General features: G+C 48.4%; 1 protein-coding gene and 1 non-coding gene across 9 annotated transcripts in view; both read right to left on the bottom strand.

Moving 5' to 3' along the window:
- The window catches only part of ABLIM3 (actin binding LIM protein family member 3), a 104,913-nt gene that overhangs the window by 29,257 nt on the left and 47,823 nt on the right, over positions 1–27,833 (bottom strand). For all 8 annotated transcript variants that reach the window (XM_058280752.2, XM_058280709.2, XM_058280717.2 and 5 more), the window contains exons 6-9: positions 22,902–23,028; positions 18,615–18,708; positions 12,398–12,485; positions 798–856 (exon numbers count right to left, since the gene is read on the bottom strand). In XM_058280752.2, the coding sequence (XP_058136735.1) occupies positions 798–856; positions 12,398–12,485; positions 18,615–18,708; positions 22,902–23,028 (368 nt within the window). The remainder of the gene's footprint in view (positions 1–797; positions 857–12,397; positions 12,486–18,614; positions 18,709–22,901; positions 23,029–27,833) is intronic.
- LOC111762461 (small nucleolar RNA SNORD43) lies at positions 12,947–13,011 on the bottom strand. Its single transcript, XR_002795566.1, has one exon. It is a non-coding gene; the product is annotated as a small nucleolar RNA SNORD43 (small nucleolar RNA).

Raw genomic sequence — 27,833 nt, 5'->3', positions numbered from 1 at the left:
TGTAAGGGCACTTTGGCAATGATAGAGGACTGCTCCCCCCAACTTCAACACACACCCCAGGTGTCCCCTCCATAGCATCATGGACCAGGGAGCTGGACCTTTCCCTGTGGCTTAGGTGGCCCCACCCACTTACTTTGTTCCCTGGGTCAAGAACCCAGGGTCAAAGGACTTCCTGGTACTTGTCAGAGCACTGAAATTCAGAGGGATGTAAGGACCTCAGCTATTGCAGTGTGTGGCTGGTGAAGAGGGCTGTGCATCTACCTGGCTGTGCTACTGTGGGCAAATCACCTCCCTCTTTTAGGTAGGCTTTGGTTTTTTCTCACAGGCAAAGTGAAGATAAAATTCCTTGTTCCATCTAACTCACAGAATTAAAGGAATCAGATCACATAGTGTCCCCAAGCTGTTCTGTAAACTGTCAATGACTGTGATAATATTTACTATTATTACTAATAAATGACCTTAGACTGGAGAAAAACCATGATGTGAGCTCCTCAGAGAAGCCATGGGCTTGCCAAGCAATGAAGGTGAGAGCCTCACCCCAGAAATGGTCCGGAAACACATTTGTACGGTTTTTTTTTACAATTTTCAAAGTGCTTCTACATCCAGCATCTTATTCCTTTCAAAAACCCCGCGAGGCAGGCGTTACTGTTAAGGAGGTCTGAGGAGACAGGCACGGATTTGGGAGCATGCACACTACGGAATGCTGACTTCCCACCAAAGCCCAGTGCCGCCCCCGCCCCCACCCCACGGTGAAAAGGCGCGCTGGTCTGGTCCGGCATCACCGCTAGCCTGCTTACCTTCAACTTCTTCTCTGCCCGGGCTGCCTGTTTGCAGATGGGGTGCCAAACCTCAGAACCTAAGACGCCAGGGAAACATCAAAGGCTCAGACACTGCCAAACCGACCAACATTTGCCTCCCCTCCCCCACCTCAACTTGCTCCCTCCACAGCACACGTGCCTTCCACATCCTTGGCTTTCCCACCTCTGGGCTGGGTCTCTGACCCACCCTACCCCGTTTTGAATACCACATGCTAGTTTTTCCTGTCCAAATCCTACTCCTCAAGGTCCAGATTTCACAGGAAGCCTTCTTGCAAACTTTCTTACCTGCCAGCTGGAGGTGACTTCTCTCTCCTCTGGGATCCATAGTTCTTTATATCTCTCTCAACACTTACGGTTTTAAATCACAGTGGCTTGTGTATTTATTACCCCAACTAAATTAGGGGCTCCTTCCAGGCAGGGACTGAGCTTCCCTCCTTGCAGTGTCTTCCACAGTATCCAGCATGGGACTTTGCACTTAACCGAGGCTCCGTACATGTTTGTGGGGTGAATAGACTAGTGGATGATTGACAGTGAGTGACACAGCAGGTGGTCAACAGATATTTGTTGAATGAATGGATGGCAGTGGGGGTGAAATAAAATGACAGACCATGGTGAGCTCCAGCCTTCCTTTCTCTTCAAAAACTTATGACAGTCTACCAAAGTGATCACACTAAAGGGGATGAGGTGTCGGTGTGTCTTCTACTTGAGAGCATTGTCTTGACCTGCTAATTCCTAAGGGGCTCTAGACTCTTCAAATTTAGTATATTGCTAATGCCCAGACTGCATTGTGTGTGTGGGTCCAGTTGGCCAGCCCCAGACCCGAGAGGCCAATTTGGAAAGGCATGAGCAACAGGTGGCTGCTCACATATTGAGAAGAAGCCCTGAATATTACACATGCCCCAAAGAAGAGACAGGTGTCCTGGATTAGAAGAATAAAATAGGAACATATTATCCCTCTGGTGCCATTCCTCTAATAACCAGCCCTGAAAGGAAAGAAGCCAGCAAATGGCTAGATGCCTGAACACCCAGATGGCATTTGTTTGTCTGACTTTGTTTGCAGGATGTATTTTCTATTATGGTTTGTTGCTTGGAACCCCCGGAACTGGAATGCTGGCTCTGAGACACAGGAGATGGTGTCAGGCAGAGCAATTACTCAGACCTGTAGTGGAAAGGGAATGGGCCTGAAGTCAGGAGACCTGGGCTCTTGACCCTGCTCGGCCCTGAGCCCACTCTCCCTCTGGGTGCCAGTTTTCTCATCAGAATAGCAATGAGGTGGGATTTGAATGGTCTTGGAGATAATTCTTAATCTCCAGAATTTCTAACTCTAGGCCAATTTTGTCATTTGTAGACCAGGGAGCTTTGAGTCTGGGTTGCTGGCTTTCTTGGGTGTTCCTACTTCCTCAACACGTGTTTGATCCCTCCTGCTGTAAGGTGCAACAGCCCTCATGGCCCAGTAGAGGGACTCTGGACCTGCCACTCCTCCAGCAATCTTTGGGTGTGTCCACCACCACGCAGTGGGTCGGGATCTGGGCTTTTGGGAGTTATCGCAGGGAGCATTTCTCCTTGCTCTCTGAGTTACCTCTAAATCAACCAAGAGTTGTTTACCACCATGGCTCTACAGGAAACACATTACAGGTCACTGCAGGAAAGGATGAGGCTCCCAGAGGTCTAAGAAGGTCATGATATTAGGCGAAAGAGCCTCAGGAAAGGCAAAGGGTAGGGCATAAGTCCCCGTGGGGGAAATGATCTGTGAAGTCAGGGGTCAGGCTAGGTGGTCTCGCTTGCTTTAGACTCCATGATGTTGACGTTTCTGCTCAGAAGATGAGCCACAAAGGGCCACTGGCTTTTCTGCTCAGAAGCTGAGCCACAAAGGGCCACTGGCTTCAGCAGTCTGGATACAGGAAAGCACTCTTACATAAGAAGTGGGGGGAACTCAAAAGAGAAAAAGAAACTATAATTAGAAATGAAAAAAAAAATGAAAATGAGATTTGGGAGTTGGCAGTGGATCATCTAAATAAAACAATCAAAAAAGGAATTTGTTGGTAGTTAGCAAAGAACTCACAGAAAGAGAGGAAAGGAAAGATAATTTTTTCATGAAGACCCCTCTGAACTTTTGGTCTGCTGAGCTGATGCGATAGCCCAACAGTTAAAAAATGTGACATTAACAGAAACACAACATCCAGAGGGAAGAGGGCGATCATTCTCTGCTCTGGACTTTATCCTCAGAATCTAAAACAGTGCCTGGTGCATGGGTGTTTCATAAAGAAATGAATGAACGACTGTTGGATCCCACCCTCACACTTTAAAAAAGATAAAAGGTGAAATGTGCCCAGAGGAGAATGGCAACCAGGATGGGGAGGAACTCAAAATTAGACCACAAGGTAGAGAGAAGAGAAGACGTAACAGTGTGGTGAAAAATGTTTTTGAGCATTTTAATGACTGTCTTGTAGGAAGAAAATAACTTGTTCTGCGTGTCTTGAAAAGCAGAATGAGGACTAAAGAGTAAAAGTTTCATGGATGGAAAACTTAATGTCTGAGGATTGAATGGCCTCACTCATCGATAGAGCTCCCTGACCTTGGAAGTATTTAAGTACACACTGGCTGCCTATCATACAGAAGATGCATCATGTGGTAGTTACATTAAAGAACATTTACTACGCCTCACAACTCTTGGAGATTCTAAGTTTCTACCTTAACAGATTTCTTTGTATAGAAATAATAATCGTTTGCCCCAATCCAATGACTTGGACTAGGTTTAAGTTCCAAGAGGACAGGGACCACGTCTGTCTTGCCTATAGACACATCTGTAGGGACTGGCAGAGTATCTGCTGAAGGGCAGCTTCTCAATAAACACTCAGTGACTGAATGAATAACCAAAAGAAACATGATATTCTATCTTAGGCCAGTTGGATTCTCAAAACTGGGCTCAGCGATTTGGACAAGTATTACAATCTAGGCTCTGATCTGAGAGATACAATTCCAGATTGAATGTATGTAACAATACTCATTAGACTGGGCTCTGTCCAAGTGTGACCTATGGGCCACCTGCTTTGGAGCTTGCTAAAATGCAGATTCCTGGCCCCAAGCAGAACTACTGAAGCAAACTTCCAGCAGGTGGGGCCCAGGATTCTGACTTCAAAAACTCCCTAGGTGATTTTTGGGTTTTAACTTGAGAACCACTGGGCTAAGTGCCATATAAGTCAAATTTGTTCTTTTGGAATGTCAGGGGATAAAGAATCCAACCTTACAAGGAAAAACTCCTTTAATTTCTTGTAAGAATTCAACATTTTTTGCTTGTTAGACTCTTGGTTCCACAAGCACACTCTCTTGTCCTCTGAGACTGTCACCTGCAATTCCAGGTTCTGCAGTTTAAACCTACTGTAAAGATGTTGGAAGTGAAGGATTAGCTATTTCTGTCTCAGCTAACAGAGCGATAGAGATCTAAATCTCCAAAACTGTCCTTCAGCCAGATATTTTCAATCCTTAGCAAAACCGGCCGTCTTGTCTGTCTGGTTGGTCACAGCATGTCCACACCTGTGACATAATGGGCTTATTTAACACGGGAACCCACCCACCTCTCCCATGGACCTTGAAATTTAATTTTGTTTTTCACTAGTGGAGGTTTTAAAGCCAGAGCTGGTGCCATCATCTAGAACATCCAGCCATGCGTCACAAACAGACTAGAAGTGGCCCACCCAAGAGTTTTGTTTGGTCAGCACAGTGTTTTTATAGATGTTTGAATTTGAATAGATTTAGACACTGCAGGTTGCCAGGGACCCCCTTGCCTCATTCATTTCTTTCGGCGTTGGAGTTTTTGATCCCTGATGCTAACCAGGGTGTTGTTTTACAGCAGGTTGCTCCTCCTCATTTCTCTTGACCAAGCAGGTGCCGTTTCTCGGAGCCAGCCTTTCTTGGAGCTCCACCTTTAGGCTGGCAGCATCGCCTTTGCGAAAGACTTGCTAGGGCCTTGGAACTGTGTCTTGAAACCTCTGCCCCACCCCGCCCCAGCAGGTGGACCCCTTCTTCATTTGTTACTGAGCATTCCAAACTCAGCAGGAGGGAGAAGAGTGAGTAGGAGCTCGGCTGCTGAATCTTCTGGTAATCACAAAAGTAATACCTTTATCATTATTATGTAGGGCAGGAGTAACTCTTTGCCATGAATCAGGCCCTTTTTATGCATTATTTAATGTAATGCTCTTCTGGGGTTCGAATCCTGCCTACAGCTCTTACTGGCTGTGTTTTCTCTCACTAGTCAGTTACCTCTCTGTGCTATCACCCCACCTATAAAATGGGGGTGATAGTATCTGTTGCACAAGTCTGTGGTGAAGAGCAATGCATTGGTGTATGTACAGCACTGGGAACGGTGTCCTGCTCACAGCAGGCACCATGTTAAGTGTTAGTCTTTATCATTGTCATTGCTGTGATCTCCCCTTCCTTCCAGAAGGTAATCTGTTGGCCAAGGGGAAAGGAGTAGTGGAGAGACTTGGGCAGGGGTGGTGGTGGCGGCGTTTTTTCCCCTTCTCCTGGGAGTGAGGGGGAGGCAGCGCACGAGGGGCTGCCCGTGCAGGTGGAGTCACTGACAGAAGCCCGGCTCAGCGGCCACAGCACCTCCTGGGAGGCTGGTCTTGTGCTCAGGGACAGGGGGCGCTGGGGAGATTAGGGGAAGACCTCTTTGCCTGGAGCTGGCAGGAGTCACTGGGCTTGAAGCTCAATACAGAGGGTGAGGGAGGAAAGTGCTTAGTTACCACGAAGCCAGTTACCATGGAGGGGACAGGGGGAGGAGGAAAGGGGAATGGCGGTGCTGAGGTGCCTCGTCATTCACAGGCATTGTCTAATTGCTGATGGTACCAATTAGACAGTAATGAAAATTCACTGAGTGCTTAGTATGTGCCACGTCTCAGCATTCTTATTATTCTTACTGTCATTATTATCACTAATATTTATACAGTGGTACTTGTGTCAGGCCTTATGCTACACATTTTATAATAATAATACTTAAAAATTAAAAAATAATGGAAGCCAACATTTACTACGGAGCACATGTAGGGGGTCCCGTGCAAAGTGTTATTAGTAGTGATGATAATAAAAGCAGTATCACTGCATACTTGTGTTGAGTTATTGAATCATGGGGAATGGCCATATCCACATTTGTGAGTATTTATCGTAAGGGTAGATTAGCAGAATCTGTGGTGGCCTTTGCCATTCGCGACCTCACTGAATCCTCAGGGCAGCCCTGGGAGGCGGCGCCTGCGGCTATCGCGTTTTACAGACGGGGAGCTGGGGTTTAGGAGGCTTGGATGTCGTGCCGCCTGTCAATCACGGTCTCTCACCTTGGCCTGGGTGACCGAGGCCAGGCTGGTCTGAGTCTCCCCAGGACTTTTCTGCTGACCCTAGCGGGAACACTGCCTCTCTGTGCAGAGGCTGGCAGGGGCTGGCCAAGCCATCCTTCTCCCCACGTGGAGACCACCAGTCTAGGGGAGGAGAGCATGAGGCCAAACACAGAAAGAAGGAGGGGAGGAACCACCTGCTGGCACCTGTGGGCCCCTCTACCCAGCTGTGCTGCCTCTAGATGCTTCTCAGTTCTGGGAACTGATCTAGCCCGCCTTTCGCTTAGTGTAGTTTGAATTGGGTTTCTGACACCTAAAAAGTCCAGACTAATAAAACATCTCATTGAGCAAAACCCAAAGTATCTGACAAGTTCTTGACTTGTCCGGCAGGCAATTTTGTTTCTGAGAAAATAAAGGAAGCAACCAGGGAAATTGCTACTCTGGTCCTAATTTGGACCAACATGGGCAGATTGCATGGTGAAGGAGATGTGACACGTAGCTGGGGAGAAAACGGCCACATCCGCTTGAATTTGAGGCGACCTAAGAGAAGTGAGCTGGGAACAGACTTTGGAAATAAAAACCTTAAACTGCTACAATATAAAATTTTCTGCATGTTTCAAGATGTTTGGTAATCCTAAAGAGCTAAATTTTTTTTTTTGCAGTTCATCAAAAATTAAAATATACTCTATTTAAAATGAAATATGCTTGTAGAGTCAGACTTCAGGAAATATCAATTTAGTACAGTAACAGGATATGTTTGAAAAATCTAAAATTATGTAGCAGGATTGGGGAAACATAAGATTTAAAGTTTTTAAGCATAAACTCCTACATCCTAAGCTGTCAGTAGAGAGATCCAATTTAAAATAATAATGCTAAACTACTAAATTATAGCAGGCAATACTACTTTTTAAAAGCGTGGTTTGATGAGCTGTGTAGATTGTTACTGAGGGCTGCCATTCAGCCACCTGTAACAACGGGAAGCACCTCTCTTGAACATCTATTAGCTCAGTGCTCCTCTTCGACAGTACTTTTAAGAGGAAAATGAGGCCTTACTCTAAATATCAGTGGCATCTCCAACTGTGCCAGAAAGACAAGCCTCCTATTACTAGGACCGTTTTAGATAATCTGATAAAAAAAAAAGTGATTCAAAATAAACTTAGTATACAAGAAAAGGGTTGGTCTCATTATTAAAGGAACCTTTTAAGGCTCTGCTTTTCATTTGCATTAACATCTAACTAAGGCTCTTCACTTTATTTTGGGTCACAGATACCTCTGAAAATCTGAGGAAAGCTATGCACCCTCTGCAGAGAAACACACCTGCAAGCAAGATTTGGCAAACAATTTCAGGGAGTTCACAGAATTCAGAAGGGCAACCATGAACTATTGGGTAAGAATTCTAGTAACAAATATCAGAAAAATGCCTTAACAAGCTCTAGCAAGACAGGCTAGCTAGCGTTGGCCAACCTCTCTAAACTTGCTTTTTTCTTGGGGGTATTAATAGATTTTAGCTCACAGGACTGTCATGAGGATAAAATGGGATATTACATTTAAAAGTCTTAGCACAGTACTTGGCACATAGTAAGTTGCTCAACAAATACCAGCTGCTGGCATCTTAGTCTTATTCTTACTGGCAGGATCTATGATTTGTAACATTTTTCATAGCAGATCAGGGTTGGTCCTAGAATTCCATAAACGATTTCCTGTCTGGTGGATTTTAGTTAAATATACAAATGATAACAGAGATCTGTTAAAAATATTCTTTGCCTCAGGTTCTTGGAGTAAGGGGCTATTTGGCGTAGACTGAAGGAGAGAAAAAGAATGCTTCCCCTCTCTTTTCCTGGGTCAGGCACATTTAGAACAAGAACAAAATCTATCCCCGGAACCACATTTTGGGCTTAGAAAAGCTCCCACAGGTCCAGCAAATGTAACCCTATGATTTCAGTCTAGGTTCTGTTCTGAACCTGCAGAATTTTGGCTACTATTCTGCTGCACAAAGTAAGTGACTTAATTTCCTTGTAAAGCTCAAATGTTTAGGCAACAAACAGATGAGAAATCTGGCATCTTTACAAAAGGGTTAAAAATTGAATGCCTGATAGAACTTAAAAGCAAAGAAAAACAAAGAAAGGAAAACTTGCTCTTGTCCCCTGGTGCCCCCAGCAATTCTCATCCAGACAGACGTCAGACTGCTCCCAATTAGAGCCCATCAGAAAGCCATCACACAGCAATTAAAACACAAACACACTGACCAAAGGAATCTCGGGAGGACCATTGCCAATACCGAGCTGTGTCTGGCTACAGAGCTGATAAGGCTGGGCTTCTCGGCTGTTCAGGCTTCCAACGCTTTCTTGTGTACTGTGCTCTGTGGGGTTCTCAGCATCTTCATGCTCATTCCTTCCTTTAATAGTCCTGAGAACCTCAGGCAGACACGAGTTCTTGCTATGCGGACCTGCCTCTGTTTCCCCATCTGTTTCCCATCATATAATGCGTCCTCTCACCATGGGCCTTTGTGTCGGGTGTTTTCTCTGCCACCACAGTCTTCTCTCTCTTCTTCACCTTCTCATCTCCTCCTCATTTTCAAGCTCTTGGCTTGAAGTGTCCCTTTCTCGGGGATGCTTCCCCTGGCCTCCTGGACCAGATCAGGGGCCTCGGGGCACCCTCCCATCATTGCCGAGCTTTCCCTCCCTGGCACCTATCACAGTGTGTCATTTGATTAACGCAGGTCTCCCCTTCAGAACGTAAACTCCACCAGGGCAGCGGGCGCGCCTGCCTTGTTCAGTCCCAAGTGCCCAGCATGTAACAGAGTACGTGGCACATAGCACGGCCTCAGTTTGAATCAGTGAAGGTAAGTCAGCATTATTACCCACGTTCTACAGGGAAGGAAGAGGCCTCGAGAAGGAAGCCACATCTTAAGGTCAAGCCCATGAGCGGAAGAGCTGATGCTTAAACGTAGGAGTGCTGGCTCTCAGCAGGGTCTCTCCTCTCCTGCGTTGCCTGGGAGGAGGGTTTTCTGGCCATTTCTGGGGGATATCATTTAGAATTCTGGTACCCCCACCTGGTGAGGGTGCCCAAGGCAATAGCAGGCCCGGCTCTCGGTGGGAGCAGAAGCCCCGGGTGGTTGCCACCCCCGGGACACCCACAGCCCGAGTCAGCATGACTGGAGCCCCGCTGGCCCCCTCGCCCCAGGATCACTCAGCATCCCTCCAGGGAGGCCCTTCAACACTCTGCAATTACTCCCACTCTCCCAGGAGCCAGGAGGGTATGGATGGGGATAATTAATGGGGAGGGTGACAGGCCCTTCTTCATCACTAAGAATATCTTCTACCTCCTAGCGGCTTCTCTGCTTTAGGTTTGATGGTGCATGCTCGGGTGATCACAGAATCTGTTCGTGTTACTATATGGCTTGACTCTTGTCATCCCTGTGAGGTTCTGCTCGGGAGTAGAGCTTAGAAGTTACTAATGCATGAGGCTGTAAGCTCCATGAGGGCAGGGACCTTGTCTGACTTGCTCACTGTTACATATCCAGTTGCTAGAACAGCTCTGGGGACACAGATTAAATGAATGAGCTGAGCATTTACCATGGGTCAGGAACTTACTATACCTACAGATTGCAGGGGCCTGTTTGGCAGATTAGGCTACCAAGGTTTCCAGAGTTAAGAGACTTGTTCAAGGTCAGAAAATTTGTAAGCAGTGGATCCAGGATTCAACCCCAGACAGTCTGAGCCAAAGCACCAGTGGGGTCAGATTAGGATGGGAATTGAGGCGGGAAGGCTACGCTAGTGATGCACAGGTAAGGATATGAATGTGAGGGCAGTTTTGAACTAGAAGATATGTCCACTAGGGAAGGGGGAGGGGACTTTTAGACAACCGATTTTCAAATCAAGCCCAGATCAGGGCTCATGAAGTCACCCAGCGGTGTGCTGAGACTCAACTGGTCCTCTCAGCATGTCACACAGGATCCCGCAGCAGGAACCTCTCAGGGAGCCAGGCACTGAGGGATCAGTGCTCATGTGGGGGGTGGGGAAGGAGGTCTAGTGCTTTCAGGGCCTGAGAACCAGGAGGCTAAGGGGGGAGAGAGAAGGCCAGGCCCCGCTCTGCCCCTGCACGCGCTGGTTCTCAGGCAAGCCTCTTCCTTTCTTTGGGCCTCTGTTTTCCCATCAGTACAATGACAGTTAATTCACAGTTTAGAGCATCTCCTTGGACCTTCCACCACTGACATTTATATGACTATACGTTGTCTCAGAAACACAGCACCTTAGCCATGGCCACCTAGTCCAATCCAACATAGGAACCCCTACTACGGCACTACCAGTGGGATGGTGCAAGTTTCTGTTGAATGGCTCTAGGCCAGTCATTCTCAACTAGGGATGATTTTGCCCCCAGGGGACGTCTGGCAACATCTGGAAACATTTTTGGTTGGCACAATGGGAGGAGGATGTAATTAGCATCTGGTGGGCAGAGGTCAGGGAGGCTGCTAGCATCTTACAATGCACACGACGCCACTGCTCCCCCAACAGAGAATGACCTGGCTCAAGGTAATAATAATGTGACTATGTCTCAATAAAATTGCTTTTTAATAAAATACCCATAGTGCCGAGGTTGCAAAATGTCTTGACGAAACTCATGGTCATGGGCGTTTGTGGTTAAGACAAGTCTGACTGGAAGCCACACTCCCTGTGACTGCCGCCCTCGGGGAAACCTGGCGGAAGGGCTCTCGCTCCTTCCCAAAAGTCTATTCAAACATCTGGGACAGCACACCAAAGCAACTCGGCCAACAAGATCACTGTGAGTGAGTGTGTGCAGGGCCAGTGTCAGGGCTGAGGGGCTGGGCAGGAGCAAGGGGGCTCAGGAAGAGGGCCGGGAGCTCTGCACGAGCCGGGGAGGAACAGCTGCCAACAAAGGCCACGGAATCCAGGCAGCAGGGAGCGTGTGAAGTCCTGGGTGGGACTGGGGGACTCAAGGGGGCTTGGAAAGGGGGGTAGTGACTCAACCAAGCCTAGAATGGTAGGATTTCCAAAGGAGGGGAGACAAGAGTGTTCCCAGAAGTATGCAAGTGAGAGCAACAACTGCAGGCAGAAAGGCTCGTGAGTCCATTTGAGCGGCTAACTACCACTGGCGCTGCAAGATCCTGCCCACCCCCCTACTTGCCTCCTCGCCTCCTCTTGCACCTCTGTTGGCACCCCAGCCATTTCCTCGCCCACCTCAGAGCCTCTGCAGATTCTGTTCCCTCAGCCTGGTGCATTCCATTCCTCCTCTCTCTCCTTGCCCAGTTAGCACCCACTCACCCTTTGGATCCCTGCTCCTGGCCCTCCCTTGGAAGCTTCCCTGACAACCTCCCCTTCCCCCCCTAGTTATGACGTCTCATAGCCCCATGCATCTCTCCTTCTTAAAATTTATCAAGGTTGCCATTTGCCTGGTTATTTAACATCCATCTCCCCCAGTGGACAGCAGGCCAACGTGGGCAGGAATTGCTGGCACAAAGCCTCCACATGGCAGGTGCTCAGGAGACAGTTGTCGAGTAGATGCATAAATGACTGAAAGTTGACTTTGGCAGCTTAAGCTTTGGGTGTGTTCACATCTAGAAAGGAAGTTTGAGACCTCAGTGGGAGGATCTTCAATGCTTTGCTGAAATGTTTGGACCTAAGCTGGTGGGCAGGGAGGGGCTCTGAGGACCTGTCAACAGGGCAGTGCCAAGAGCATCTGACGCCCTGGGGTGACGGGCTGGGCGGAGCCTGGAGACTAATGAGGCTTGCCCTGTTGCAAGAATCCTTGTGCAAGAGGGCTGCACCGCTGTATAGAAGGAAAGCAGCCCCAATTAGCTTCTTTGGGACCCTGGTGCCTTCCCATTCCTGTACATCCCAGGGGCCTTGGAAAGACTGAGCAGCAGCCTGGCGTTAGGCTCTGAGAGGTGGGGCGCGGGGCTGGAGAGGAGGTGGGGTTGAGGCATTGCTCTGAGGTTCTCTGACCACTTGGCCTTGTGCAGCTCAGCCTCCCACCCCAGGCAGAGCCAGGGGAGTCTGCCCACAGCACTGCCAGGGAAGCAGGCCAGCCCAGCAGCTGGTATGAGGCGCCCAGGGATGGAAGGCAGCTGACATGTCACTTTGTATTAGCCACACTAGCAACTTTCGTGATCCACCCAGAGAAGAGCAAATTAATTGAAATTTTGAGGACAAGGCAAAAGCGAAAGATAACACTGAAATGGAAGGAGATTCTATCTCCTTTCCTGCCATGAGTGGATCGGTTAGATTTGCTTACCTGTGAGGTACATCTCCTCCCCTTCGGTGAACATCTGGTGGCAGCGCACACATCTGGCACAGGTTGGGTGGTAGTGCTTCCCTCCTGCCTATGGAAATAAAAGGATGAAGTAGGAGGTCAGAACTAGGACTGCTGCCCAGTGGGGCAGACTGGATTTGAGCATTTCCTCGGTGTATCCGTAAAGTTGGCATTTCCATGTTCCTAAGGTTGGTTGAGAGGCTATTCAAGAGGAGTCAGAACTATCTAAAAGTCCACAGCCCTCCAGGAAGCTTGGTGATCCCACACTGTGGGTTCCCGACAGCAGTTCGGGGGGCTTCACTGGACACCCGCGCCTGTACTCTGGCAGACACCGAATGCTGATGGGCTGAGGAGCGATGGAGGGACCTGTTTATGAACCCCACGGAGTAAGAGTGAGAAGTGCCTTTCAGAGGTTTCCTGTCCCACCTCCTCATGTCCAGATGGGGAAGAGTCTTGTTTCTAGCATATCCTAGCATTTCCCCATGTGTGGGACCCATCTTGCTAGTGGTAACAGCAATGATTTGTTTTCCCCAATCAGAACATTGACAGTCAGAACAGGGTTCTCTGTTCACCCATCAATAAGTTCATCGTGTGTGTGCAGAGATGATTTTTAAGTGGTACGTGGAGCAGACATTAAACAACATGGATGAATGAAAAAATGATTCCCTCTCAACGCTCTTTCAATTCTTCTGATTTTAGAAGGAGCTAGTACCAGTGTGGTAGCTGTGTGTCTTAACATCTATCCAAAACTTACAAATCAACCCTTTTATGAATAAGAGCAGGTATGAAGTTTGGATCTTCCAAAAGCAATAGAATCTAGCTAGAATGATATTTCTTTTCTTTTCTTTAATTAGAGAAGTTGTGGGTTTACAGAACAATCAGCAACAAATCCAGGATTGCCACATACCACCCTATTGTTAACACCTTGCCTTGGTGTGGTATATTTGTTACCATTGATAAAAGCACATTTTTATAATTGTACTACTAACTAGAGTCCATGGTTTAACTTAGGGTTCACTGTCTGTGTTGTGCAGGCCTATGGATTAAAAAAAAATTTTTTTTATTCTAGTTCTATATATGCAACCTAACATTTCCTCTTTTAACTGTACTCAGGTAGATTTTAGTTCTGTTAATTACATTCACAATGTTGTGCTAGCATCACCATGAATGATATTTTTCTTGGGTCAGCTGGGGTATGGCAAATGATATTAGTTTTCTCGTCATGTCATAATGAGTTTTCTTATATGTAAATGAGCCAATTTAATGACAATTTAAAGTATTTGGTATGACTGAGTATGCAAGGTTCACAGACATGGCAAACATTGTGAAAGTGGCATATAAATGATAGATTTGAAAGACTAAGTGGTCAAATAGCTGGTCCGAACCAGAGCCAGGAAGAGTTCGGGTGCCTCTGTCCCCCAGGCAGTGCCTGGTTGTCGCACCTTGGAGCCTCACACCCTTGTTCCCACCTCACCCCAGGGGGAGGCTTTGGTGGGTTCCCTTCCCTAGTTCCACTCTCCTTCCCTACCATTATTTAAATTAAAAATGGAAATGATCTCCTACCACAAATCCTTTTCCATGGGTGGGGTGAGGCAGCAGACTCAGAGAAGGCTGAGCCTCAGGTCATACTGGGAACTGGTAGCAGTGTGGGGGCTGGACCTCTGGGGGCCAGTCACCAGTCCCAGCCCTCATCTCCAGGCTGATAATTCTTTGTTTTGGTAAATTCTGACACTAAAACCCCAGCCAAGAGGATCTAATGCATAAGGGCCCTTTGTGAGGGCTCTCAGGTTTCTATATGGGAGGCGATTGGTGCAGCCAAAGGGCAGGAAGGTGGGGCAATGGGTGCTTGTTTTGAAGGTATACTTTACACGTCATGGCAATTTTTTTTTCCTTTTTGATTGGGGGATGGTGCCTGGTGGAAATTAATGGAAATTGGGGGTTTGTTAAAGAATCCCCACGCCATCATTGATCTGATGCTAATTGTCCCTTTTAATTCAACAATTATAATTGCATAATAAGTCTCAGCTCCAAACACATTTATAAAAGGGGGAGGGGCCAGATTAGTGATGGGTTTGCCTGTTATGAAAATGCTCAATATATTCTAAAAAATCAACAGATTTTTACAGAGGGAAAAAAAATCTTCAATATCCCTTTTTTTCAGTCTTGGTTATTTACATGGCTTCCACCAATGAGAAAATGTTCTTGTCATCATCAAAACAAACTATGTTCACACTTTGGGAGAAACCTGCTATTTTCCCAAGCTGGGATATCGTGGGACTGATTCTCTCTTACCATGACAAGGATAATCGGTTTAATTAGTAGCCTCTTCCTACTTTGTGTCTTTTTATCAGTTCAATTATAGACCTGTTTTCCAGGGTGGCAACAGCGCCTTGACAAAACTGAAGCTTCTTCCTAAATGTCACACCCCACTTCCCACCCCAGCTGAAACAGGCTTCATGCCCCTCTCAGCAGCCCTGGCCATGGAGAGTGAGAAAACTACTTGAGGGACAGGAGGTTAAAGGGCAGCCTGCACCCAGCCTAAGGACAAACCAAGTCAGCAAGAGAAGACGAAGCATTTCACCTGTTGACAAACCAAAGACAAGAAAAGAGTGAAGACAATGGCAAGAGTTGGAACCTAAAACATGGGGCCATAGTGGAGAGGACTGAGGAAATGCAGCAACAAGGAAACCAGGTCTATGGTTCTCCTTGGTGAGGATACCCACGGGAAAGAAGACTGTGACTGACACTTAGCATTCGAGCCCTGCCACTGAGGAGGGAATGGGAAGAGGTGGGTGAGCGGGGAAGAGGGGGAAACTGAAATTAGTTAAGCGCCCATTGTGTCTCAGGCAATGTGCTGGACCCTGTAGTGGGCAAAGGTTGTTTTTGGCAGGCTGTCACCCCTTCCCCCTTCTTCCAAAACAACACTCAGCTTTTCTTTGGTGGAGCAACCCCTCGGCACATCAGTCCATATGACTAAGTAGGGCTCACCCCACCAATAAGCATATTCCAACTGTAAGAACATGTCTGATGGTTGAAGGCCAGGCGTGAGGTGGTCCAGTGAGCATCAGTCCCAGGAAGTCTGCTGAGCTTTTAAAAAAGAGGCATTCTCTTTCCACCAGAGATGCTGGCTGGTGGGGTGTAACCTGGAGTGACTGGTATCCAACCTCCCATCACAAAGGGGCACCCACCTGAGAATAAAGCCAACACAGAAGAAAATGGAGCCACAATGGCCAGAGATTACAAATAATTTTGTTTGAGAACTGGATCCAGTTATGCCTGAATCCAGAACTACTCCTGTTTTTCAAATTAAAATTTTTTTATTTTATTTTATGGAATTGATAAATTTCCTTTTTGGTTTCAGCCTTTTTAAATATAGTTTCTGAATTTGGAGCAAAAAAATCCTAACATCCACTGGGAGTCAAATAACAGTAGTATTCTCCATTGGTAGAAAAAGACTCAGAAAGAAAATAAATTACTTGCTTAAAGTTTTATGGCTAGAATTTGTACAATTTGAATTCAAGTCTGTTTCATTCCAGGACACGTTTTCTCAGGATATGATGTGACCTCAAAAAACATTTCAGTGCCGAGGGCTGTGGGCATCAGTGTGGGACACAGGAAAGAGGTATGGTATGTGACCCTGGAAACACCACATGCCTTGGGGTTCACTTTTCTCATTTGTAAAATAAGGAGGTTGAACTAGTTGGTCGCTAAAGTTCTCCTCCAGCTCTACAGAAAAAAATCAATAAGACCAAGATGCTAATGGAGCCTCTTGCAAATGGGATCAATGGAAACCAGACACACGAGCGGCCCAAGAGGAATAGGCTACCACAAATCTAAACAACAGTAACACGTGGGGAAAAGGCAGCCGCCACCAACCTAATTTCAGAGCAGCTTGGAAATGCTGGAGCCTATTTCCACCTGCAGTCCTGTGTGCAGTCGAAGGTTTTTCCTTCTCAAAGGAGAAGCCTTGCTTTTGTGTTCTCCCATCCTGTCTCCCTTTATCCCACTACAATCTGGATGCCTCTCCCCCACATCCCGCGAAGACCTCACAAACTGCTCTCTTGACGGTGACCTGTCCTCACACCGACAGCTTTTTCTCAGCTTGCATAGTCCTTACTGGCTCGGCAGAATCTGACCTACTCCAATTGACCTTGCCATCTTTTCAAAACTCTGTCTTTTCACTGACCTCCCTGGTCTCGCCCGCCACCCCTGACTCCTCCTCATCCTCTGATAACAATGCCATCTCTTTCTGCCACCTGTAAGCAGTCACTCACCAAGGCTGGCTTCAGCCCCCCTTCACCTTGGAAACCCAGACAGCTCCCACGGTGCTGACTAGTATTTAAGACCTAGTGCTTCTGAAATTGGTCTGTCCAGGCTGGAGCTTTGTTCCTGAGCTCTGACCCACTTTTCTGACAGTCTTCTTGAAAGCTTCTGGGATTCCAATCCCAATGTGTCCCAATGGGGACTCGTCATGCCACTGCTCAGAACGGCTTCTTTCTCTGCCGTCTCCAATTCTGGGGTGGCAACAGATTTCCTATCACCCAGGCTTAACACTTGGGTGCAACTTTCCTCCTTCCTTCAATCTCCACATCTGTAAGTTGCCCAGAGTTAAAAAGCCATAGAAATTCTACTTCCCTAATGTTGGAGTTCAGAGTCGCTGCCCTTCACCTCTTGGGTGCTTTCTCGCTGGCCTCCTCCTTCCAGTTTCTTTCCTCAAACTTAGCCTGTGCATATCCCTCAGGACACTCCCCAAAGAGCAACTCTAATCAGGCCACTCTCCTCAATCCCTTCACAGCTCCCCATTTCCAGGGAATTAAAGAAACTCGTCATCCAGTATGCCAGAGCTCAGAAACCCGGGGCCAACAAGCTTTCCTGAACTCCTGTTTATGCCTTGTCCTCCATCTCATCTTCCTTACTGCTCCCTGGAGACACTTAATATTTTATCAACTCTGCATTTGTTTATCTTTTCCTCTCTGGTCCCCTAAAGTCAATTCTCTACACAGCAGCCAGACTGATCTTTTCAAAACATACACATACTCGTACCACAATGGCTTAAAACTCTCTGATGGCCTTCCATTGCACTTATTACACAACCCAGACCTCCTAAACACAGTCTACATGGTCTACAAAGCCCTGGATGGGATGCCCTATGTGACAGACTCCATCACCTCCTCTTCTCCCCCCATGCCCTGCGCTCCCCCCCGCCCCAGGCTGTATAATTCAGCCGCAGCAGCCTTGTCCTCCGTCCCGGAAGTGTTCAAGCTCATTCTCCCCCTAGCTCTTCACATGACGGCCTCCTCCTCCTCTTCAGGGCTCAGCTCCAATGCCATCTCCTCGGGAGTCCTTTCCTTCAATACAGCACTCCCCACTGGCCAGATCTGGCAGCGTCAGTGACCCTGTTTGCAATCGCTGACCCAACCCGCCATCCTCCAACCACTGTTCGATGAGAAAACTGAGGCCAGAGAGGCAAAGACATTCACCTAAAATCCGACTGTGAGCTAGTGTGAGAGCCAATAGTAGAACCCAGTTGTTCCTACTCTTAGGCTATTATTTTTCCTTTGCATTAAACGCTTTCATGCTTCTAGTTCGTCCAGATAGGTGGTCCCAAAGTGTAGGGAGATGGCTTCTCAGGCCCACAGGGAGTGGGAAAGCAGGCCAGGAAGGCCTGGGGCCAGGGGCCTCAGGCAGGGGCTCAGCAAGGGGGCTGCAGGTTGTCTTTCCCTGGCAGGGTGAGCCGTGCACCCGGAGACGGAGGCGTGCTGTTGCCATGGTGATAGGCCAGCCAAGGAAGGACCAAGGGAGCAAGCTGCTAGACAAGCTGGTTCCTAAATCAGCACATTACGGAATGCTGTAAAATGAAAACGGCTTCCATTCTCAAGCAGGGCTGGGAAGAAAATCATAACTGTCACCCCTACAGATATCTATCTGAGTCCCATTCCAGAGAAGTGATTGGTTTTCCTAGTACAGCATTTTTTGTACTGGGAATAATTTTGTCCACCCTCTCATTTTGGGGGTGCCTAGAAGGCAAGGTTACCTGTACAAGGTCATGCAGGAAGCCAAGCTGGGGTAGAGGAAGCAGGGGGGTGGGAGGTTATGGAAGAGGGGCTATGGGGTGACCTTTTCTTCCTCAGCAACGATCTTTTGCAGAGTCACAGGCCGTCCTGCTCCAACATCTTCAGAGTTGTTTGTACCCACTCACCTCCAAGACCCTGCCGCTGATGTATCGGTCACAAGTCTCGCATTTAATGCCAAACTGGGAGTGGTAGTCAGATTCGCAGTACGGAACGCCATCCCTGCAAGAGGAAATAGACACGGGAAGAGGAAGGTGGGGGCAATCAGTGAGTGTGTCAGCCAGAGGTGCCTGGGCCAAGATTAGAAGCACTCGGGAGCTCGTTAAAAATGCAGACTCCCCAGACATACTTCCGCACTACAGGATGATCGGAGATTCCCTGGGATCTTAAACTTCCCGTGCCAGTCCGGAGTACTGGCCTCAGGGGTCCCCTCTCCACTCTCCTCCTTCCCCCTCCCAAGTTCTCAGGCCCACTCTCTTCCCTTTACCCCACACTGCTCTTTATAAAATCTCCAAGTTTTATTTTATTTAGAATAGGTGATGCCTGAATATAGCACAACGTGAAAAGTCTCCACCCTCCTTCCAGTCCCTCCCTTCCAGGAGGTAATCAATGTGATTAATTTTTTTGCACGTCCAAAAGGATAGCATCTCTGATCAAAATTTTCGCCTGTCGTGAAAGAACCATCCGATTGAGCTCCCTGATCAGCAGATAATACGCAGCCTCCCGGGCCCACCTCTCATATACCATTCTTACCCAGAGCTTGTACCTTACCGCAAAGTTGATAGGATTGCTGTTAATAATTATTCTCACACTATCTCTGCTACTAATAGCAGCTAACATTTACTGCTTGCTGTGTGCAGGGTCTCTACTCTTGTTTTAGTAGAGTATTTCATTTCATCCTTGTGGCAGCCCTATGAGGTTGAAACTATTACTCCTTCCCCTTGGGGAGATGAGAAAGCCACGGCTTAGAGCAGTTGAGTAACTTGCCCCAGGTCGCACAGCCAGGACGCCCCAGAACTGCGCTTCAAGCCCAGGCGTCTGTTTCTCACCCTGGTTGTTGCGAGATTGAACAGGATGTGCCCAGTGCATCACTGGGGCCTGGCACACTGCCTGGCCTATTGCGAGTCCCCAGGCCACGGCAGCTAGAGCATCACATGCTACCCGAGAGTCTGCAAGGAGGAAGTCTGGTGCTCGGCGACCTGGGGTCAAGGTGGAGAGCGCTGGGGACACTGGGGAGCTCAGCCTAGTTTACACCCATCTAGCTCTGAGGACTAGGTCTAAACTCTAAGGAGACGGGGCGCTTCCCCCTCTTTCAGGTATAGCAGAACCCGGCTCGGACAGAGTCCTATAAGAAAGGCATGCCACCCTTCCATCTCGAAGTGTGGGCCTATCCGGACTGCCGAGGCCCCTTCCTGGGCAGCAGGGCAGGTGTTCCTGGGGGAGAAGCTGCAGTGGGGACTGATGTCCACAAAGGCCTGGAAGCCAGGCTGTGCCCACGAGGCAAGGACTCGGTTGAGGGCCCAGGGGACAATCCTTCCCCTACACCCACTTTATGGGCGCGGAAGGGTCACTTGGTAGGGGGATGAAGTCATTTGTCAGGAGGTGGTAATGACCCAGCAAAATCTGGGTATAAATGCCAACACCAGCTCATTTGGACCCATAGACTGGTGATGCCTTGGGAAGTTTGGAATACACATGATTCTAAAAGGAAACAGGTAATAAAATTAATATTCAGAAGGCCCTGACTAAGATATGAAGCAAAGCCGTCTTTGCCTTTACACAACCCTACAAGGGAGGTCGCCTTATTATCCCCACTTTTACAAAGGGGGAACCTGAGGCTCAGGGCTGCTGAGTCCCTCGCCCAGGTCACGCAGACAGGGCTTCGAGCCGGGCGTGACTGCGGCTCCTGGGCTTCCAGCCCTGCCACCCCGCTGGCAGAAGGATGAGGAGAGCCGGGCGCGCCATTCCCCAGTTCTGCTCCACCTCCCTCGTGTCTCCGTGTCCCTTTTTTCTTCCTTTGGGTGCTCCCCGCAGGGCTTCTGCTGCTGTGGCCTTGCCCCAGGTCCTACTCTGACTGCCCAGGGCAAAGGGTGCTCTGTGAGCACCTAAGGCAGGCTCCCACGGATCAAGAGGAAAGGGACCGAGAACGGCAGAGGGTGAGTCGGGGGGCCTCAGCCCCCAAAGGCCGGTGAGCTCTGGTGGTGAGAGTCACCAGATGCCACCCCTGGAGGGGCCCAGAGCCAGGCTGCAGAGACCCCAGGCATGGAGAGCAATCCTGGCTGGGCTCCTTGAAAGGCTCTCTGAGCAAATTCTTACTCCCCAGGAGAATTCTGGCCCAGCCTCGCAGACTCTAGGACTCCTGGCTGGAGACTCCCTAGGGCACTCCTTACTTGGCCTGCTCGGAAAGGAATGCCAAACTCCTTCTAACGTGGCATTCAGAGCACTCAGTGAGCTGGCCTTGGCTCACCTCTGCAGCCTCGGACCCTGCTTCACCTGTGCACGCATCTGAGCTCCAGTGAGCAGGATGAATGTGTTTCACATCTACCAGCCTCCCTGCTGTTGTCCAAGCTGAGCATTCCACCAGGAAGCTCTCCTTGTCTGCATTTTCAAATCTTACTCTTCTTTTCAAGGTCCCTCTCAAATACCACCACCTTCCATGAAGCTCTCCTGGATTCTGGATTCCACTTCCTGCTAGTGAGAAGTGATCCCTCCATTCTCTGAATGTCCATAGTCCTTCACTGGGCCTTGTCTAGCCAGCATCCATTTCCCCTTCTGTTGTAACACCTGGATGTTCTTCTGGGGAGCCACCCACCAGGAGGCCCCCCTCCCCTGCAGTTACTGTGGCTGCCCTCTGGCTATACCCTTCAGCTCTTCCTGGCCAGAGATCAGTAAGGAATGGGCTTGTGACCAAGGGTATCTCAATCAGAGGTAGCTGTGGAGCTTCTGCTGGTGCTTTTGGGAAAGAGGACTCTTTCTCAGCTAGGCTTGCTAAACTGGCAGGTGGAAACCTGGAGTGGCTATTGAACATCTTTGCTACCATTTGGGGAGGGCCTGCTTGGGAATGAATCCAACAGGAAAGCAGAGGAGAGAGAGAGAGACAGAGAGAGACGGGGGGAGAGAGAGGAAGAGAGGAGAGGGAGAAGGAGAGGGAGAAGGAGAAGGAGAAGGAGAGGGAGAAGGAGAGGGAGAGGGAGAGAGAGAGGGAGAGGGAGAGGGAGAGAGTTCTCTGAAGTGCCGATGGCATTGTTAAGCACAGATGGCATTGTTAAGCGCCTGGATCCAGCCACGCCTGAAGCCATTGTGCCTCTGGCCTTTCCATTTCTGTGAGCCATTAAACTTCCATTTTTGCTTTTTAGTGAGTTAGAGCTGGGTTTTCTGTCATGATTGAAAAGCTCTTAATGAATAAACCTTCTCTCATGCTCTCTATCACATATGCCCTTGTGCATAATTCTTTATGTATATGGCATATGTCTCTTATTAGACTAAATTTCTTGACAGAAGAAATATGCAAATTCCCACACTTGCTGTCTCCTAGCATCAGACCAGAGAGTGGTACCTAGGAAGGGCCTGGGTCATAAAACAGCAAAGCTGTGAAGTCAATAGCCATCATCTATTTTAGGTAGCTGAGCATGTAAGTGTGGTCACTAGGGCCCAGCAGTGAGCAGACTCATCCAGTGCTGCGTGTGCAGAGTGCAGGTCTCTGGGGCTACCCTCTCTCTTCTGATGACTTTATTTGTCCACTAGCTTCCCAATTCCAAATTAAATTCATTCAACAACTCTATTATTGACTACGGGATAGGGATTGTGCCAAGAGCATGGATACAGCAGTTCCTTCCCTTGCAGAGACAGTCATTCAACACCATCACATGTTAGAAAGTTACTTTCCCTCCTCCCCTAAGCCTCAGTCTCCATAGCTTTGAAATGGGGATAAATACCTCATGGGGTAAGTGGGGGGGTTTGATGTGATAATCCATACAGAGTCGTTAGTAAGTTCCTTGTATACAATAAAAGCTCAACAAATGGTACTAGTATTAGTATCATTATTAAAGTGGTAACACGGATAAATATATAATTATAAATAGTGATAGCGGTATATGGAAACAGGCACTGTGTGGGTCAGTAAGGGGGGCCTGGAGGTGGTGAGAGGTGATGCGAGGCCCCCTCGAGGAGATGACATGGGAGCCCAGACCGGAATGAAGAGAAGGAGCAAGGAGAGAACATTCCAGACAGAGGAGACACCATGGAGGGCCCTGCGGTGGGAAAGAGCCTGGGAAGATGCCGCTATGGCCAGAGTGTGGGGCCAGCCAGAAGATGGAGATGGGGCTGGAGATGCTGGCAGGCCAGAAGGCGCAGGCCTTGTGGGAACAGAGGCCCGGGAGCCGGGCAGGGAGAGGAGGGCTGGGAGGGAGACCCACTTGCTAATGTACTCCCCGGTGAGGATGACACTGCAGGTCTGGCATTTGAAGCAGCTGACATGCCACTGCTTGTCCAGTGCCAGCAGCGACTGGCCATGCTTGATCTCCTCCTTGCACCCAGCACAATCTGCAAAGATAAGAGGAGGCCACTGAGCAAACCACCCTGGGCCCGTTGACCACCCTGGGCTCTCATGCCATGCCTGTGGCAAGGAGAGCTCCCTGCACCCAGTCCTCCCACAGCTGCTCCCACCCTGGCCCTGGCACCTTCCCAGAGGCTCTGCCAGTGAGACCCTGACCTCTTGACCAGGGGTCCTAGTGTGAGGGGTAAAAAGAACCCCAGGTTCACTGGAAAAGTTCTCTGCTTGCCATCCTGCCATTGATCATCCAAAAGGCCCAGCCTGTCCTCAAGCTGCCACACTCTCTGTGACCTCGGGGCCCGCGCCATGGGCATCACCCGGGAGTTCGCGGACAAGCAGAACCGCAGACCTGAGAAATACTGACTTAAAAGAAAACTCACTGTGGTAGAATAAACATAACATAAAATTTGCCATTTTAACCATTTTTAAGTGTACAATTCAGGGGCAGTAAGTACCTTTACAATGTTTTACAGCATCACCACCATCCATTACCAAAACTGTTTACCATACCAAACAGTAATTCTATCCCCATTAAGCACTAACTCCCCACTTCCCCTGCCCCCAGTTCCTGGTAAACTCTAATCTACTTTTTGCCTCCATGAATTCGCTTATTATAGATATTTCATATAAGCGCATGCTATGGACACGTTTTTTTCTCATTCTTGATCTGTGGACTCAACAGCAAGGGCTGTGGCTGTGTTTTGTGGCTTAATCTGTTTCCTTGCCTAGCATAGTGCTTGGCACATAGTAGGAACTCAGTGCATATTTGCTGAGTGAGTAGGAGTGAATGGATCTTACAGCACCAGGCAAAGAATAGAATTTCCACACCCGCCCTACCCCCAATGTGCTTACCTACCTTCCCAAGGAGCAAGAATTAGTGTGTTGAGAGTGTTCCAAAGTGAAAGGTGCCTTCCTTCTCCGTCACTGTCACCCTGGAAGGTCCCTGAGGCCAGCGCAACGTGGCCCGTGTTCCTCCTCTTGCTCAATATATGTCTGGGGTGGGGCAGGAAGTGGAGCCAGTGTCCAAGGTACTTGGGAACTGCTGGGAACTCGGACGGCCCACTTTGGAGGAGGAAGGGGGTCACGGGGCAAAGTTTACCAGAGGACAAACCTCCCCCAAGGCGCCACAAGACGAACACACACTTCAGAGCAGAGAGGAGAAAAGAAACTGCATGAAGTTGTTAGGGGGTCTGGCTGGACAGGCTTCCCATCCAGCTGGGAGAGAGGGCGGATGTGTCCGCATGTCTGGGAGGGTGGTATGTCCAGCAGGCTGTGGGGAGGGGCCCTGATGAAGTGTCTGTGTGGGTGGGCTCCCATGCTAGCCTGGCTTTCAACGCCGGGTAAGCACAAGCTGGGGGCAGGGAGCTCTCCGATTGCAAAATGCTTCAAGCCCCCAGGCCTCCCTTTGAGGGCTGGGAGAACAAAGAGAAACTGAATTTCTCTTTCTCTTTCTTCTTTCTCCTGGGAGAATTTACCCCTCACCCCTAATAACTATGGGCTTCAGAATGTAATGGTTTAGAGAGGACCGCCCACCCCCTCTCCTTCTATACACGACAGTGTCGGAAGTGACTGGCTCAAGCTCTGCGTAGAAGAACCTGGGGCTCTCTAGGCCACAAGTGCTGAAAACGTGTCTCCGGGGCCTCCCTGGCAGGTTTGATCATTGCATAGGTGCTCCGAGGTCACAGCGTGCTTGATTACCCCCCACCCAAGCCAGGAGTCCACAGGTGGACCCTCTGTTCACTGCCTCCAGCTGTGGCCGCTTGCCCCCTCTTGAGGAAGTCCGCTTGCCTTTGGGCAGGGGTGATTATTTTGGATGTCTTCTTCATAGGGTGTGCAGGCCGGACACCTTGTAACTTCCCCCTAATTTTGTGCAACCAAGAATAATCTACCTCTTTTCCCACATGATTGTTCCTTCAAATATTTAAAGACAACTGTAATTTCTTTCTTCTCCTTCATTCCTTAGACTTCACCTTTCCTTGCTTGATGGGGTACTCAACTGACCAAATTCATTCAAGGATTCCATGGAGCTGGACATGTTGCCGGCCAACAACATGATACACCTCCCTTTCAATAAAACTTATTTGAATAAGCTGCACCCTGTGGTGGTCATATTCCAGTAATGAGTCCCAGCTAAGTTTCAGTGATATATCTGAGATAAATTTAGCACCTCGAGTTAGAATTTAGGAGATAGTGTAATGCAGTGGTTGGAGACTGGACTGAGGTCAGACTGCCCGGGGGGGAATCCCCGCTCCCCACTTCCTCATCTGTGCTGTGGGCACAGTCATGAGTAACTTCCTTACAATGCCCGGGTGGAGACTGGGATGGGGCCTCTGAGCGCTTAGCGCAGTGCTCGGTTCTATGTGCCCAACGAGAGTTTATCACGATTATTTCACATTCTTGAGTTGTTAACCCATAATCTGGCACCATCCAATCTCTGTTCTGAGGTCAGAAGTGATATTCCTGTTGTTGGGAAGTCCTGCTGATTCCTCCTGAGAATTCTGGGACTCCCTCTCCAAAGGTTTTTCCTCTTCATGGTAGGTTAGTTGTCCTCAATTGTGCTGGCTTTGTAATTGTCAGGACGTTTTTCTTCTTCCTTCGTTTACTCTTAACCAGGGGTGGAGCCTCAGACACACCACCCCTGAGCTCTTGATTCTGGTGTAATAAGCAGGGTCAGGAAAACCACACCCTGTCCTGAGTTGGTCTCTGCATAATCAGCTGTCCAGTCCTCATATGTTCCTCTGTATGCCAAAATTACAACCTTCAGCTGGCAGAAAGTATGACACTGCCACCTGTTCTTCCCAAATCCCTCCATCTAATACTGAGGTCTCTAAGGATCCTGTTTGGCAGTTTTAGTTTTTCTTGACTGTGTCATTTATTCCACTTAGATCAGCAAAAATGAGCAGAAGCAGGTGGGTTTTGTAAGTCATAGCAAGCTTCCCACTTTGTTTTAGGCAAGGCATCCAGGAAAATAGGATCCTTCCCAGTTAGCAAGTCATACCTCTACTGTAGGTATGACTCTGGACTGTTCAAATCTCAGAACTACCACTTATTATATGTGTGACTTTGGGCAAGGCATTTATGTTCTACGGAGGCAAAAGTACCTTCCCTCATATAACTGTTATAATAATTAAATGAAATATTATTTACAGAATACTTAGTTCAGTGTATGGTAATAGTTAACAGTCAATCAATGTTAGCAGTGGTGATGATGGTGATGATGTGGTAGTGGTGATGGTGGTGGTGGTAGGGGAAGCAGTGATGGTGATGATGGTGGTGGTAATGGTGATGATGATGGTGGTGATGGTAGGGGAAGCAGTGATGATGATGAAGGTGGTGGTGATGATGATGATGGTAATGGTGGTGGTGGTAGGGGAAGCAGTGATGGTGATGAAGGTGGTGGTGATGGTGATGATGATGGTGGTGATGGTAGGGGAAGCAGTGATGATGATGATGGTGGTGGTGATGGTGATGATGATGGTGATGGTGGTGATGGTAGGGGTAGCAGTGATGGTGATGAAGGTGGTGGTGATGATGATGATGGTGATGGTGGTGGTGGTAGGGGAAGCAGTGATGGTGATGATGGTGGTGGTGATGGTGATGATGATGGTGATGGTGGTGGTGGTAGGGGTAGCAGTGATGGTGATGAAGGTGGTGGTGATGGTGATGATGATGGTGATGGTGGTGATGGTAGGGGAAGCAGTGATGATGATGAAGGTGGTGGTGATAGGGGTAGGAGAAGTGGTGACACAGCTGCTGCTTTTCATTGAGGTATAGGAGGAAACACTTATTCTTCCTGTGGGAGCAGAATTCTTTTTGCTTCATAGTTCCTGGGTATTCTTCTTGGTCTCCATTGAGTAGATACCGTTCCTACTTCTCCAGAATATCTTTATTCACCTTCCAGAGATGAAATTTCACAGTCATGCAGCTTAAAAACACCAAGCTTTTCCCATCTTTTTCTTTCCCTTCCATATTACATTCTTATCAATCTCTGGTGTCTGGTTTTGGTTCTCTCTATTTCTTGGAAACTTTGAAGACCATTCAAAATCTCCTCTGGTCAGGAGGCTACCTTACGTTTGTAGAATGAACAATGACCATTCTTGGGGAGAAAACATTTCTATAATTCATTTGCCCTGCAGATCTGTAGACTGATATCTTTACTTATGAGTAATAAGTTGAGCCATAATCCTGGACACTCTTCCTGGAATCTGCTCATTTGCTCACTTGCTCCTCTTTACTCAATTTCCCCACTTTTCCTCACCTTCCTCTACCTCTTAATATGCAAAACTATGGTGGAGATATTTAGGAGTCTCTCCCTGAAGACATGATAAAATGTGATTCCCAGATTCAGTTGAGGAAATCTCCCACCTGTTGGAGACACCCTAGGCAGACAGTATTGAATAACACAAGCAGAGAGACATAGCAATGAATTCAGGAATCTTAACCTCAGTCCTTCTTTGGTGAACCTCCTATATTAAATCTTGAAGACAGTATCATCCCTCACTTTCTATTCACTGAGCATTTTACACACTACAACATATGTTAGTCTGATTCTGTATATTAATACATTTCTTATCATAACACTCCTACCTGGAGGATAAGAGCAAGACATTTCATCCCTCTTTTACGGTTGGGTAAAATGAGTCTCAGGAAGGCTACACGATTGCTTTGCCTCATGCCATAGGTGGGCAGCCTCCAGACTCCCAGCTTGCCTCTCTCTAGTGCCTCACTCATGGTCCTGCTGGTCTCTGGACTACTCAGAGGCATCAGCCACGGAGCCACGGTCCAGCAGCCCAGC

Source organism: Dasypus novemcinctus, chromosome 2 (genome assembly GCF_030445035.2).
Source record: "Dasypus novemcinctus isolate mDasNov1 chromosome 2, mDasNov1.1.hap2, whole genome shotgun sequence".
Taxonomy (NCBI): domain Eukaryota; kingdom Metazoa; phylum Chordata; class Mammalia; order Cingulata; family Dasypodidae; genus Dasypus; species Dasypus novemcinctus.
This window is presented reverse-complemented; position numbering and strand designations above follow the sequence as displayed.